This window comes from Carcharodon carcharias, chromosome 10 (genome assembly GCF_017639515.1).
Source record: "Carcharodon carcharias isolate sCarCar2 chromosome 10, sCarCar2.pri, whole genome shotgun sequence".
NCBI classification, from domain to species: domain Eukaryota; kingdom Metazoa; phylum Chordata; class Chondrichthyes; order Lamniformes; family Lamnidae; genus Carcharodon; species Carcharodon carcharias.
This window is the reverse complement of record NC_054476.1, coordinates 35,875,970-35,892,293: the sequence shown is the minus strand read 5'-3', so window position 1 is coordinate 35,892,293 and position 16,324 is coordinate 35,875,970. Positions and strand designations below refer to the sequence as shown.

Below are 16,324 nucleotides of genomic sequence, written 5' to 3'. Positions count from 1 at the left end.
GATCAGTTGGGCTGAATGGCCTGGTTCTGTGTTGTGCATTTCATATAATTGGCCACAAAACAATGATCATTCTTCTGAATTCTTTCTTTGCATACACAGTTACCTGAACTGCCTGTGCATAAATAAATATTAATGTGGAACAGTGTTTGAAATAGAATTAAAATTAATTCCCGTCTCTGTTCTGTGGCAGGAAATAAAATTGCAAGTTATAGACACCAGCTATTGTAATAGAGTTTATGGGCTAGCACTGTAGTATAACCTGTGGTTTCATACATTGGAGAACTTGAATACTGAAGTGTCGGATTTACTGCACAGAACAGCTGTGAAATAGTTCTAGTGCGTGTGACAAAGCTAAATGTTGACCATGTAATGTAGTCTGTCATCTCTAGATTAATTGTATCACTGGGTACTGTATAATACTCCCGATTGTTCTTCAGAGGTTCCTTTGTAAAGGTGCACAGATCCTGGGGCACGTGTTTGATTCAGATTACCATTTTGAAATCTGATGCTCTTCTATTCAAGGTGCAGTTCTTCCTGGCTGATGCAAGTGACTAAAGTCAAACCATGTGTGGGTGGGGGCAGCACAGTAACAGGGAGGGAGGCCTTTGCTGAAGGCGGCTGTTTTGAATCTGTATTTAGAAAAGTGCATTTTACTTGGCTGAGCCGATAGTTCTCCCATCAAATTGGAGAAGCCTCCTGTCATCAACAACAACTTGCATTTATATAGCACCTTTGATGCAGTAAAATGCCCCAATGTGCTTCAGGAGTTTTATCAAAAAAAATTTTGCACTCCACCACTTAAGGAGAAATTAGGACAGATGATTAAAAACTTGGCCAAAGGAGTAGTTTTTAAGCAGCATCTTGAAGAAGGAAAGGGTGGGAGAGAGGAAGAGAGGTTTAAGGATGGAATTCTAGAGTTTACGGCCTAGGCAGCTGAAGACATGGCTGCTAATGATCTTTTAAAGTTAGTTCTTGGGATTTGAACAGCCTTGGTAAGGCCAGCATTTATTGCAAAAACAAAAATTGCTGGAAAAACTCAGCAGGTCTGACAGCATCTATGGAGAGAAAGACAGAGTTAACGTTTTGAGTCCCTATGACTTCTTCAGAGCTAAAGAGAAGTAAAAATGTGGTGAAATATATATTGTTTAAGGGGAAAAAAACAAAAACAAAAATTGCTGGAAAAACTCAGCAGGTTTGACAGTATCTGTGGAGAGGAAGACAGAGTTAACGTTTCAAGTCCATGTGACTCTTCATCAGAAGAAGAGGGCTGGGGACAGGTGAAGCTGGATAGAAGGCCAGTGATAGGTGGAGGTGATGGAGAGATTGCAAAAGATGTCATAAACAAAAGGTCAAAGGGGTGGTGGTGAAAATGGCTAAAGGAGGTGCTAATGGTGACATTGAGTGGAAAGCAGGATGAGCAAGTGACAGATGACCCTGGTAGGGGTGGGGTGGGGTGAGGGTATGGTGTGGGAGAAAAGATCGAAATAGGCTAAAAGGTGGGGATAAAACAATGAATGGAAATAGATTTAAAAAAATAGGTGGGAAAGAATATATAAAAATTAAAAAATAAATGTTTGAAAAAGGGGGATTAAAAAGGGGTGAGGATGGAAGAGAGAGTTCATGATCTGAAGTTGTTGAACTCAATGTTATGTCCAGAAGGCTGTAAAGTGCCTAATCGGAAGCATTTATTGCCCATTCCATTCCTTGAGAAAGTGGTGTTGAGCAATTAAAATTGTGGATGTTTAAGAGACCAGAATTAGATGTGTGCAATATCTTAGGAAGCCTAGGGCTGGAGGAGATTTTAGAGATGGGGAGGGGTGAGGCCATGGAGGGATTCAAAAGCAGGGTTGAGAATTTTAAAATCAGTGTGTTGCTTAACCAGGAGCAGTGTAGGTCAGCGAGTGATGAGTCAGTGGGACTTGGTGCAAATTAGGACAAAAGGTAGTAGACTTTTGGTTGAGTTTAGAACCTACCCCCCAAGCCCCCACCTCCCGAATCCTAACATCTCCTTATGTAACTTGGTGTCAAATTCTCTTTGATCACTTCTGTGAAGGATCTTCAAACATTTTATTAGATTAAAGGTGGTATATAAATGCAAGTTATTGTTGTAATAAGACTTTATCATGCCTGAAAAATATTCAAGTGAGCTTGAATTTGATATTTGAAAATACTTGAATTCACTGGGTGAGGGAGGAGCAGAGTGCATGGGCGAAATTCAACTTAATTTGTGGGACGAAAAGGACGGTAGCAAGTTGGCTGTCCGTTGTACCCAGTGTGTGAAGTTAGTAGAAAGGAGCAACAGGTCAGGTGTAGAACAGGCGACAGTGTCAGTTGCATGCTATCACTGATATTGAATCTCAGCCCTTTACTTCCCACCCAATTCCATGATCTCTCTTGCATTCAGGCGCAGTTTTACGTCAAGAAAGCAAAATTCTATGCTATCAAATTACATTGAATTTTACAGCACAGAAGCAGGACATTCAGCCCAATGAGTCCATGCCAGTGTTTATGATCCACATGAATCTCCTCGCTCTCCACCCCACCCCTGCCATTTTCATCTGATCTATGAGCATCTATGGTACTTGTCTCAAGTATTCAGGTTAGGTTTTGCTGAACTTTTAAAAAAAAATCAGTCATTGGGTGAAGGTGTCGCTGGCAATCCCAACATTTATTACTTATTCCTAATTGCCTTTGGGAAGATGATGCCGGCGGCACCCTCTTGAATATAACTGAGTAGCTGGCTAGGCCATTTTAGAGGGAAGTTAGGAGTCAATCACATTGCTGTGGGTCTGGAGTCATATATATTTATAGGATGGCAGATTTCTTTCCATGAAGGACATTACTGAACCAGTTGGGTTTTTACAACAATCCTGTTGTTTCATGGCCACCATTACTGAGATCAGCTTTTTATTCTAGCCTTATTCAATTAACTGAATTTAAATTCCCCATTTACTATGGTGGGGTTTGAACTCGTGTCAGTGGGTCATTAATCCAGGCTTTTGGATTACTAGTCAACGAACATGACCGCTATGTTACCATACCCCTAATGTCTCTATAAATTGCATTCACACTGACACTCAAAATGTTTTCATTAATTTAATAATTGTTATAGGTTTGATTCCGATTGAGACAACAAGGTGCAAGTTTCTTACTGGTGTTGCAATGTGTAACTTTTCTTGCAGAAAGCACTTAGTTTACTTTGCACAGATTTGAAATGGTAAGCTCCAAAGCTGTTGTGCAGCTGTTATTACATCATTCATAGTGTTTGCTGCAAGAAAGAAAGAAAGATTTTGATTTAAATCACGCCTTTTGTGACCTCTGTACATCCCAACAGTGAAAGACATCTTGACACGCTACCCGTGCTATAGGAAATTTGTGCACAGCAAGTCCTACAAGCAGCAATGAGATTATCTGTTTTTGTTATGTTGGTTGAGGAATAATTATTTAACTCCTCTGTGTCTCTTAGAGCAGTGACAGGCTAGCTGAATTTTAAATCCAAGTGAGAGGGCAGATGGGTGGTGAAGAGGGGGTCTCGGTTTAACACCTCACCCGAAAGCCACACCTCTGACAGTGCATTACTCCCTCAGGACTGCACTGGCATTGTCACCCTGGATTTATGAGTTTAGGTGCCGAGATTTAAACCTAAACCTTCTGACTTAGAAGCAAGCAAGTTACTAACTGAGCCACAGCTGAAGAAAGGGTAGATCAGGGAATCTCGAGTGGATGCAGTCAACTTGTAAAAACATTAACTTGCATCAATTCTGGACACCCCTTTCCCCAGATATCGGACATGCACAGTTGGGGAAGGGAACACGCACATTCTGCTTTTCAAGTCAGAATTTCATCTTATTGAGGTTTATTCTTCTCCAATATTAGACATTGAATTGACTCCACAACGAGTTATTTGTTAAGTGCTCCGACTTCTGACTATTCTTCTTTTATTCCCTTCTGGTAATTAATTTTATTCTTTCCAAATGGACCACAATGTAGTTTCTGTTTAAGTTGTGACGGGATTCTGTACTATTGGGTAGAAAACTTAAAGGGAACATTTTACTAATGTGCTCCTTCATGATATTTTATGATGAAAAACACATTATTTTTCTTATTATTAACATCAGGGTGCAGTTTAGAGATAAATGGCTGCATTATATTCGCCTCTGTGCTGAAAGTGATTACTGTTGTTTTCAGCTCTTTTTGCTGTGGTGCAGGATTGAGGGAGCATTATAGTGGCTGGAATGGAAGGCTTGCAAGTCAAGTGCACTGTCAGCATTCAAGTTGCAAAAAAAAAGGGAGGAATTCACTGAAGGGCACTCATTAGTATTCTGCTCTCTTACTTTTAGAGCTTTCCTCTGGCTTTCTTGCCCTCCCTGCCCCCAGCCTCTCCCAGCCCCACCCCACCGCCTGTCATTTTCAGCCCAGACATTCTAGAACAATCCTATGCTCCCAGCTTTCTTTAACAAGCTGCTGCCTGTGATTTGCAGCTTATGATGCATTTATGATGCATGAAGAGAATTTTCTGCAGGGGAAGAGAGGAAAGTGAAGTCAGGAACAAAATCAATAGATTTTTTTTTTCGGGCGAATTCTGTTGAATTGTATGCTGCATGCTTAACTATTTCAGTTGTGTTTTCTGAAATCTGAATTGTTTTGAAAACCTACATTAGATTCTGGAATTTCTCTTGGCATTCATTACGCACCTCACCCAGCAATTCTAAGCTCTTAGGACTTTCAACGCTGACCATACCCTCACCCACACATTCACCTTGCAATGAAGTGTAGCTGTTCCACAAGGAACAAAGTACTCGGGGGAGGGGGTAAGTCCTGGTCATAATGTCACAAAATAGCAGATGGCTGGGGATGAATTCTGGGCCTATGAAGGCCCCACATTTTGGACTTGCACTGTTGGTGAACTTGTAGAAGGTGCTACTCAAATTCCCCAGATCAACCTGAGGATTCCATGTACAATCTCATTATATTTTTAATATATTTCTATTTCCATTTTGGCAAATCACTTGGATTAGGGGTAGTTTATTGATTATATTATTGGACCAGTAATCTTAGGGCTGCACTAACGATCCAGAGGCACAAGTTCAAGTCCCATCATGGCAGCTGGGGAATTTACATTCAATTAATTAAATAAATCTGGAATAAAAATATAGTCTCAGTATTCGTGACCATGAAACTTAGTGTACTGTAAAAGTCTTCAGCTAATTTGATTCACTCCACATGACATCAAGAAATGGCTGAAGACACTGGATGCAGCAAAGGCTATGGCCCTGACAACATCTCCCACAGTGGTACTAAAAACTTGTGTTCCAGAACTAGCCATGCTCCTTGCCAAGCTGTTCCAGTACAGCTACAACACCCCCATCTACCTGACAATGTGAAAAATTACCTAGATATGGACAAATGAGCTGAACTCAAGAGGTGAGAGTGACTGCCCTTGACTTGCCATCAAGGCTGCATTTAACCCAGTGTGGCTCCAAGGCATGTTAGCAAAATTGAAGTAAATATGAATCGGGGGAAACTGTCCACTGGTTGGAGTCATACCTAGCACAAAGGAAGATGGCTGTGATTGTTGGAAGTCAATCATCTCAGCCCCAGGACACCACAGTTCTTCAGGGTAGTGTCGAAAATCTGCTTCAACTGCTTCATCATTGGCCTTCACCCAATCATAAGGTGAAAAGTCCGGATGTTCTCTGTTGGTGCATCACCATTTATGCCTCCTCATATATTGAATCAGTCCACACCAGCATGCAGCAAGACCTGAAAAACATTAAAGTTTGGGCTGATAAGTGGTAAGTAACATTCGTGGTACACCAAGTGCCAGACAATGACTACCTACAATAGAAGGGAATCTTACCATCACCCTATGGTATTCAATGGCATTACCTTTGTTGAACCACCCCACCATCCTGGGGGGGGGGTTGCCATTGATCATTGAGAAATTTAATTTGACAAACCATATTGTAACCGCTATGCTGTGGTTACAAGAGCTGGTTGGAGGCAGGGAAGTCTGTGGTGTGTAACTCTCCTCCTGACTCCCCAAAGGCTTTACATCATCTACAAGGCACAAGTCAGGTGTGTGATGGAATACCCTCCACATGCCTGGGTGAGTGTAGCTCCAACAACACTCGAGAAGCTCGACACCATCCAGGACAAAGTAGCTCGCTTGATTGGCAGCCCATCCACCACCTTCAACATTCACTCCCTCCACTGCTGACAAGCAGTGTTCACTACACATAAGATGTACTGCAGCAATTTGGCAAGCTTCCTTCAGCATCATTCAAACCCTGACCTCTACCACCTGGAAGGATAAGGGCAACAGGCGCATGGGAATGCCATCACCTACAAAATCCGGTTCACTAATATCCATTGGGGAAGGAAACCTGCTGTCCTTACCTGGTCTGGATGATGTAAGACTTCGGACCCACAGCAACGTGTTTAACTCTTAACTACCATTGAAATGGCCCAGCAAACCACACTGTTCAATATGACAGCTCACCATCACCTTCTCAAGTGTAGTTAGGGATGGGCAATAAATCTTGGTCAGCAATTCTCACATCCGTTTTAAAAAAAATGTTTTAAAATCTATGAATGTGGTTGATTTAAACCTTTACTGGCATAAAGCTACCTTGAGTTTCATTAGCCGGCCTTACTCTAACCAGCCAAAGAACGCTGGTTCTTTCAAAGTGCCCAGTCCCCCCATTAAACTCCTAGTCTCATTTCACGGATAATGTGCCAGAATTTGCTGTAAATGGGAGACGGATACAGTGCAATGGCCTCAGTTGTATGATCTTAGTGACTAGGTAACCCCTAGGCGAAATTTAGTTTGTGTGATGGGCACTCTCCCACTGCTTGGAAAACTGGCAGGAGTCCCCAGTCACTTCTCTCTGGGAGGCCCGAGGCTATTTAAGTTCAAACAGGCACTTACCTGGAAAGTGTCAGGCCTCCCACTCAATCAAGGCACCAGTTGGGCAGAATTCCTCCCAAGAACTGCTGACCAATAAAATTCTAATTGACATTTTGCCAGCAGTGGGCTGAATTCATGTGTCAAGCCCTTCCCACCCTTCAATAAAGAATGTTCCTGCTGCTAGGAATCAGTTGCGGACACTCCCGACCTCCCCACATCATTGCCAGCCCCAGCAAGCGCATTAAATTTCAGCCTATATGCCTTGTTTACCAATCAGAGTGAAGTATATTGAAATAAACACCAAGGAGCCAGAATCAGAAAGTGCAAGCTGGAATGATGAATTGAATGTCAAATCAGGCAAAGGAAGTGAAAAGGAAAGAGGGTAAGAAAGATTGGATAGAGAGAGGGAGAGAGTGAAGAAAAATAGGGCTCTGGTTACAGAGACTGGGAGGGAGCAAAGCCATAAAACGTACTGATTAAGGAGGTGAAGGGGAGAATCATGGAGAGCTGGAAAGTACAGGGTGGAGCTTAAGAAAACAATCAGGAGAGCAAAGAGGGGATATGAGAAAGATCCGGCTGGTAAAAGGGAAAATCCCAAGATATTCTATAAGTATATCGATGGGAAGAGGATAACCAGGGAAAGAGTAGGGCCCATAAGGGACCAAGGGGGCAATCTGAGTGGAGCCAGAGCACATTGCTAGAGTGTTAAATGAATACTTCACATCCATCTTCATCCAAGAGAATGAGGATGAAGGTATCGAACTCTGGGAGAGAGACTGCGAGGTTCTTAAGCAAATTGATATAGGGAATGACAAGGTATTGGAGGTGTTGGCAGGCTTATAAGTGGACAAGTCTCCAGGTCTGGACGATTTGTGTCCCAGACTGCTGAAGGAGGCAAGGGAGGAGATTGCAGGGCTCTGACCCAAATTTTTAATTCCTCTCTGGCCATGGGGTAGGTGCCAGAGGACTGGAGAACAGCTGAACTGGTTCTGCTATTTAAGAAGCGTTGTAGAGATAAGCCAGGGAACTACAGGCCAGTGAGTCTCACGTCAGTGCTAGGGAAACTATTGGAGAAAATTCTGAAGGAGAGAATCCATCTCCACTTGGAGAGGCAAGATTTGATCAGGGATAGTCAGCATGGCTTTGTCAGAGGGAGGTCATACCTAACAAATTTGATTGAATTTTTTGAGGAGGTGACCAGGTGTGTAGATGATGGTAGTGCAGTTGATGTAGTTTATATGGATTTCACTAAAGCCTTTGACATGGTCCCGCATGGGAGACATAAAGAAGGCAAATGCACATGGGATACAGGGTAATTTGATAAGGTGGATTCAAAATTGGCTTAGTTGTAGAAGACAGAGGGTGATGACAGAAGGATGCTTTAGTGACTGGAAGCCAGTGTCGAGTGGTGTACCGCAGGGATCTGTGCTGGGTCCCCTATTATTTGTCATTTATATAAACGACATAGATGACTATGTGGGGGGTAGGATTAGTAAGTTTGTAGATGACACAAAGATTGACCGGGTGGTCAATAGTGAGGTTGAGTGTCTTGGGCTACAGGAAGATATAGACGGGATGGTCGAATGGGCAGATAAGTGGCAGATGGAATTTAACCCTGAAAAGTGTGAGGTGATACACTTTGGAAGGAGTAATTTGACAAGGAAGCATTCAATGAATTGCAAGACACTAGGAAGTTCTGAGGAACAAAGGGACCTTGGTGTGTGAAGGCCGAGGGCCATGTTAGTGTGGTGGTGAAAAAGGCATATGGGACACTTGCCTTTATCAATCGTGGCATAGATTACAAAAGTAGGGAAGTCATGTTGGAGTTATATAGAACCTTGGTGAAGCCACAGCTGGAGTACTGTGTGCATTTCTGGTCGTCACATTATAGGAAGGATGTGATTGCACTGTAGGGGGTGTGGAGGAGATTCACCAGGATGTTGCCTGGGATGAAACATTTAAGTTATGAAAAGAGGTTGGATAGACTTGGGTTGTTTTCGTTGGAGCAGAGAAGACTGGGGGCGGGGGGGGCGACCTGACTGAGGTGTACAAGATTATGAGGGGCATGAACAGGGTGGATAGGGAGCAGCTGTTCCCCTTAGTTGAAGGGCCAGTCTAGAGGGGACATAAGTTCAAGGTGAGGGGCAGGAGGTTTAGGGGGGATGTGAGGAAAATTTTTTTTACCTAGGGGGTGGTGACAGCCTGGAATGCACTGCCTGGGAGGGTGGTGGAGACGGGTTGCCTCACATCCTTTAAAAAGTACCTGGATGAGCACTTGGCACGTCATAACATTCAAGGCTATGAGCCAAGTGTTGATAAATGGGATTAGGTAGGTAGGTCAGGTGTTTCTCACATGTTGGTGCAAACTTGATGGGCCGAAGGGCCCCTTCTGCACTGTGATTCTGTGATGAGTGTGTAATTCAGTTTAGAAACATAGAAACCAAAAAATAGGAGCAGGAGTAGGCCTTTCAGCCCTTTGAGCCTATTCCACCATTCAATATGATAATGGCTGATCCACTATCTCAATGCCATACTCCCACTCTCTCCTCATACCCCTTTAGTGTCTAGAAATGTATCATTTCCTTCTTAAATATATTCAGTGATGACCTCTGCAGCCTTCTGTGGTACAGAATATCACAGATTCAGCATCCACTGAGTGAAGAAATTGCTACTCATCTCAGTCCTAAATTGGCCTATCTCATATCCTGGGATTGTGACCCTTTGTTCTAGACCCCCTAGGCAGAGGAAACATCATCTTTGCATCCAGTCTGTCCAGCCCTATCAGAATTTTAGATATTTCAATGAGATACCCTCTCATTCTTCTAAACTCCAGTGAATGCAGGCCTAGTCAACCCAATCTCTCCTCATATGACAATCCTGCCATCTGAGGATTCAGTCTGGTGAACCTTTGCAGCACTCCCTCTACGGCAAGTATATCCTTTCTTAAGTAAGGAGACAAAAACTGCACACACTACCTGAGGCGTGGCCTCATTAAGGCTCTGCACAGCTGCAGTAAGACATCCTTGCTCCTGTACTCAAATCCTATCGCAATGAAGGCCAAATACCATTTGCTGCCTTAACTGCTTGCTGCACCTGCATGCTTGCTTTCAGTAACTGCTTTACAAGGACACCCAGGTCCCTTTGTACATCAACATTTCCCACTCTTTCATCATTTAAATAACACTCTGCCATTCTGAAGTGGATAACTTCACACTTGCCCATGTTACACTGCATCTGCCATGTATTTGCCCACTCATTCAACTTGTCTAAATCACCTTGAAGCCTCTTTACATCCTCCTCACCACTCACGTTCCCACCTAGTTTTGTGTCGTCAGGAAACTTGGGAGTATTACAGTTGGTTCCCTCATCTAAACCATTGAGAATAGCTGGGGACCAAGCACTGATTCCTGCAGTACCCCACTTGTCACTGCCTGCTACTCCAAAAAAGACCCATTTATTCCTACCCTCTGTTTCCTGTCTGTTAATCAATTCTCAGTCCACACCAGTATATTACCCCAATCCCTTTTGCTTCAATTTTGCGCACTGGCCTCTAATGTGGGACTTTATCTAAAGTTTATTTGCAATAAAACCTGACAATGGGTGTGTAGTGAATTTAATTGGTTTACTTCTGATGTTTCACATTGACTTAACACACAGGATAATAGTCACTTGGTAGTACAGACTTGAGTATTGCTGAAAAAAGAGACATGCTGTCAAAGCTTTTCGTCTTGCACTCATCAGGACAGACACAAGAACACCAAATTTCAAATAGAGAAGCAATTTATACTCTGAGAAAAACTCTGATTGGTTGGCAAGTTGACTCTGGTTGAGGTGTTACCATGGAGAATGCACCAGGGAACTATTGTCCCCAATGCTTTTGTTTAATTCAGAAAAGGTGCTGTACTTGGACATGTTCTTTTTGCCTGCAAAGGACAGGCCCCTTCATATGAATGTATGTAGCATCTAGCAAGTGTAACTAATACCTTAAACAGGTTGTTAGTGTAATTAGTAGCACACTCTGGAATGTTCATCAAGTGCTGTCCAATCGCGGAATCACATCTAATATTAGACTTTGTTCTGAATTTTGTAAGCATGGGCTGGTTGAGTATGATCAGTACTCTGCCTGTTGTGAACAGCGGAAGGGATGTGCTGTTTGATACGATCCGCCAGTCTTTGGCACGTACGGCCTATGTACCTGGCATTGTACCAGCACTGAAATTCATATACCAAATTACTCATTTGTGTGGTAGACAGAACGTCTTTTTGGCTTGATGGCAACATCCTGTTAGTGGAAAATACAACTTGTATTTCCACTGCATAGCTGCAGCGTGAAATGACTAGCTAGCTTCATTTGTTGCTCAGATTTTTGAGATACCTTGCCCTTCCAAGGTAATTTGAAATAGACTGGGCACTTTTCAGGTCTGAAAGTGGCTGTCTTAAGCCCATTCTCAAGTATGCACAAAACATAGTGAGCAATTACCTGATTGGGGTAGCAACACGAGTGGTATTTTCCACTAACAGAACGCTGCTGTCAAGCCAAAATCTATCTTTCAACCATATGAAAAGGGAATACGTTATCTGGTCATTATCACGTTGCTGTGTGTAGGACCTTAGAAATTGGCTGCTGAATTTCCTACAGTTCAAAATTAGTTCATTGGCTGTAAAGCACTTTGGGATGCCCTGAGCTAGTGAAAGGTGCAAGTCTTTCTATTATGTTGTGGGTGTTATCAGACATAACTAACTGGAGTGTTGAGGAGAGGGCGTAGAAAAGAAACTTGATTTGAAAATGCGGTATCTGAAGAAATTAATATAATGGATACAATGAAGTTAATGAAAAAGGAAAGGTCTTGTTAAAGCAAGTATGGGAAAGACTTTCCTTTGGTAAGTGGATTGGCAATTAGAAGACATAGACGTAAAATAAGTGGCAAAAAATAGAGGGAAAATGAGGGAAAAATTTTTTTTGTGCTGTTAAGATCTGGAATGCACAACCTGAAATAGTGGAGGAAGCAGATTTTGTAGAACTTTCAAAAGGCAAATGGGCATGTACTTGAAGAGAACTAATTTGCTGAGCTGGAGGGGGATAAAGCTGCGAGTAAATTGAACAGCTGTTTCAAAGAGCCAGCACAGGCACAGTGGGTTGAATGCTCACCTGTGCTGCAAGATTCTATGATTTTAAGATGTAAGCAGATTACATCGACTGGAGTTAGTTGTAGTTGACCTCACTTAATATTTATTAAGTCCTGTAATTCTATACTCTTGCTGAATTGTACATATGATCTTTAAATAAGTTATCCCGAATTAATATGTGGTGAATCTCGAATGTAATGTGATACTAGCACAGGGCCACATCTCACAAAGAATAGTGTATAGCTGTCTTTTTTAATTTAAACCAAACTAAAAGGTATCATACCCACACTGTTACTGCAATTCGACGCAGCCAACTCTGTCTGCTGTCAGCTTCAATAATGTTATACCTGAAGTAACAACAACTTGCATTTATGTGGCACCTTCAATGCACTAAACCTTCCACAGGAGCATGAACAAACAAAATTTGACACTGAGCCATGTAAGGAGTTACTGGCTTGGTCAAAGAGGTAGGTTTTACAGAAGCCCTTAAACAAGAATGGAGAGGTGGAGAGACAGAGGTTTAGGGAGGGAATTCCAGAGCTTAAGAGTCTTGGCAGCTTTAGAGTCTTGGCAGCTGAAGGCATGGCCGCCAATGGTAGAGCCATTAAAATCAGGGATGCATAAGGGGCCAGAATTGGAGGAGTGCATGGTCTTGGAGGGTTTGTGGGAGGTTACGGAGATTGGAGGGATGAGGCCATTGAGGGATTTGTAAACAAGAATGAGAATTTTAAAATCGAAGCATGCCAGTTTGGGAACCAATGTAAGTCAGCGAGCACAGTAATGACAGGTGAATGGGACTTGGTGTAAACTAGGATGCTGGCAGCAGAGCTTTGGATGACCTCAAGTTTACGCAAGGTGGAAGATGGGAGGCCTATCAGGAATGCATTGCAATAGTCAATTCTGGAGGTACTAAAAACATGCTCTGTCATGTCATCAAGATGTGTCAGTGATTCATGATGAATGTATTACTTTTTTAAAAGTTTTTTCACACTGCATAGCATGATCCCACAAAAAAGCAAATGAGATTATTGACGAAATAAGATGGAATAAAAAGCTGATATCAGTAAAATTGGCCGTTAATCTGTCGACTTAATCTCATGTTGTTAAGAGGAGTTGCCAGGATTGTAACAGAGTTCCTTGTTCTTCAATGAACTAGCATCAAGTTGAAGGGGCAGATGACAGCTCGATTTATTATCCCATCCAAATGACCACAGCTCCAACAATGCTGTGCATGTTTAATGTTATATTGTCATGGCAGCCTGGGTTGTTATCAGTTCCGGTGCCAGCATCTGAGCCAGATTGATACCCATCCTGACTTTGTGATGGTGAAGATAATTTGATAAAACAGCTGATCCCTTCCCTGCACACTTTTAATTTTCACTTTGGCAAATATTTATCTGTTTTATGTCTTGAGTCTGAGTTCACTAGTCAAGTAAACTTGAATTCCAAGCCTTTATATACACTTGTTAGTTGACGCTCACTGTCAATAATGGAGAGAGACTGACATAAGAACAAACTGATTGTTTATTGCAACAGAAGGCAGAGCACTAAATCCTTGCATGCTCTCACAACCACCTCCAGCTCTAGACTTACAGTTAACCAGTAGCCTGTGCTGTATAATGATTGGCCAGCACTGTCACATGGTTAGTCCACTTGCATTCTCTTAAAGATACATGGTACTCCACTTTATCATAATCTGTTTCCTTTTTTATAAACAAAAAAGTGCAAATTCTGCTCCCCCTTTTGTTTCTGTCTGGTTATTCCAAGCAAATGTGTAATAATTGATATGAATAAGGCTGCCTGGTTCCACCACCTTGTTCCTTACAGTTTTGATAGCTTGTGCACCACAATACAGATACTCCCCAGCCCACCTGAGACTACACAATTTTAAAAACCTAGGCAAAGAAAACTACTGTGACTCCCTTAGGCAATCGTAACTAGTCAGGGAAATAATTCTGGCCTTGATTAATGTCATGCTACTTGTACGAAGTGATCTCCATCTCAGTTGGAAACAGCCCCAGTTCTTTCTCAAAGGAATTCAGCAGATCAGCATACACCTCATAAGATAACTTCCAGAGGCCCTAATGATTGGAGAGAAGATAATTTTCACAACATCGCCTTTCCATGTTCTGGTGAGCATCTTAAAGTTACACTCTCCAAAGCTGACTCACTGACCAATGCAAATACTTTCTCCCTATTTACCCAACTAAAACCCCTTGCACTTCTATCTAATGTCATCCTAACCTTTGCTATTTTGCTGGCAAGAGGATCAATAACCAGTGAATGCAGCTTTAAGATAATTGGCAAAAGAACCATAGGGAGAGATGCAAGAATTTATTTTTTGCACCGTAACTTATGATGACCTGAATGCACTGCCTGGAAGGGTGATGGAAGCAGATTGAGTAATAACTTTTAAACGAGAGTTGAATAAATATTCAAAGAGGAAAGCCTTGTGCGGGCTATGGGGAAAGTGCAGGAGAATGGGAGCCACTGGATAGCTCTTTCAAAGAGCCTGCATAGGCAGGATGGGCTGAACAACCTCCTCCTGTGCTGCATGATGCTGAACCCCAGGTGCCCTAGTCTCTTATGATGTCTGGCACAAGAGGTCTCAGTCATTTTAATGAATCTCTTCTGCAACTCCATGCCCTTGATTTAAGTGTCTAAATTGGGTAGAGGAGCAGAGGGATCTTGGGATACAGCCTCACAAATCACCAGAAGTGACAACACAGGTTAATAAGACCAATGAAAAAACAAATAAAACACTGGATTTAATTTCTAGAGGGGTAGAATTGAAAACAAAGAAGTTATATTAAACTTGTATCGGCCTTGATTGGACCAAACTTGGATGACTGTATACAGTTTTGGCCTTGTACGTTAAAAAAATAGAGGCACTGGAGAAATGCAAAATAGATTTACTGGAATGATACCAGACTGAAGAAGCTGTGGTTCTTTTCTCTTGAAAAAGGACTGGGGGGGGGGTGGCCTGATGAGGTCTTTAAGATTATGAAAGAGTTCAATATGGCAGACATAGAGCAGATATTTCCACTTGTGGGGGAAGAACAGAATTAGGGACCATCAGCATAAGATAGACACTAGTAAATCCAATAGGGAATTCAGAAGAAATGTCTTTACCCAGAAAGTGGTGGGAATGTGGAACTCGCTATCATAGGGAGTGGTTGAGATGGATAACATAGATACATCTTAAGGGAAGTTGGTTGATCCAAACAGACAAGGGAGAAAGGAATAGAAGGATATGCTGACAGGGTGAGGTGCAGAAGGCTTGTATGGAGCACAAACACTGGCACACACCAGTTAGGATGAATGGCCTGTTTTTGTGCTGTAAATTTCATGTAGAAACTCTTCGTAAAGTAAAACTGAAGAGGTTGCTTAGTTAAGCTTGACAATGTGTATATATTTACAGTGAGCAGCTCAACTTGAAGGGAAATGCACTTGCTTTACTTGGCAAAAAAAACCAAAATAATTGTTTTTGTTTCTCTAGATTTTCTTCTGGTTGGGCTCCAGGCTTAAGGCTTGGAGAAATCCACTAGCGCCATAGATTCCAACAACTGGAGCGGCAGCGAAAGCCCTGCCGAAAACCTGGAGAGGATGACAGATTCTGCTGATAAGCCGATGGACAATGATGCAGAAGGTGTCTGGAGCCCTGACATAGAGCAGAGCTTCCAGGAGGCCCTGGCCATCTACCCACCGTGTGGGAGGAGGAAAATCATTCTCTCAGATGAAGGCAAAATGTATGGTGAGTCACTGGGAGTGTAGTGCAGGGAGATGATATTGGGAACAGACGGTTTCATGGCTGCTATCAGCTGTGCTTCTGTCTGCGCCTCCCCCTCTCTCCCCCTCTCTCTCTCTCTCTCTCTCTCTCTCTCTCTCATATCTCTTCTTTCCCCTCCCTCTTCTCCCCCCTACCCTCACCAACTCAACCCAACCTAACTCCAAATGACTCCCTACATAGCTCTCGGATGAAGTAATGGAAACCAGGAGAATTTTTTTTGCACATGGTGTTCTGCATCCCTTTGCAAGTCCTAATAACAGCAGTTTGCCACTGTGCAGCTGTCATTCTGAGTGAATTGCATTTTAAAAAACAAATATTGTGCTCTTGAAGCAAGTCTTGCAGCTGCTGTGGAGGATAATACTAGGCCAGGGAAGAGAGAGACAGTTGATGGGAAGGGTGACTGGGTTAAGTAGCTTGACAATATTACAAGAAATGTTTAAAGAGTAGGCCATCTGACCATTTTTAGTTCAGGAATAATATTCAGTTTGTGAAATTTA

The 16,324-nt window shown here is 42.5% G+C and overlaps 1 protein-coding gene across 8 annotated transcripts in view; it reads left to right on the top strand.

Moving 5' to 3' along the window:
- Window positions 1–16,324, top strand: part of tead1b (TEA domain family member 1b) — a 238,791-nt gene that overhangs the window by 63,968 nt on the left and 158,499 nt on the right. For 3 of the 8 annotated variants that reach the window (XM_041197556.1, XM_041197554.1, XM_041197555.1), the window contains one exon: window positions 15,537–15,791. The exons of 4 other annotated variants lie outside the window; for them this stretch is intronic. In XM_041197556.1, coding sequence (XP_041053490.1) covers window positions 15,644–15,791 — 148 coding nt within the window. In that variant the 5' untranslated portion in view covers window positions 15,537–15,643. Of the gene's footprint in view, window positions 1–15,536; window positions 15,792–16,324 lie in introns of those variants that run through there. One more of the 8 variants, XM_041197557.1, reaches the window with a different exon arrangement.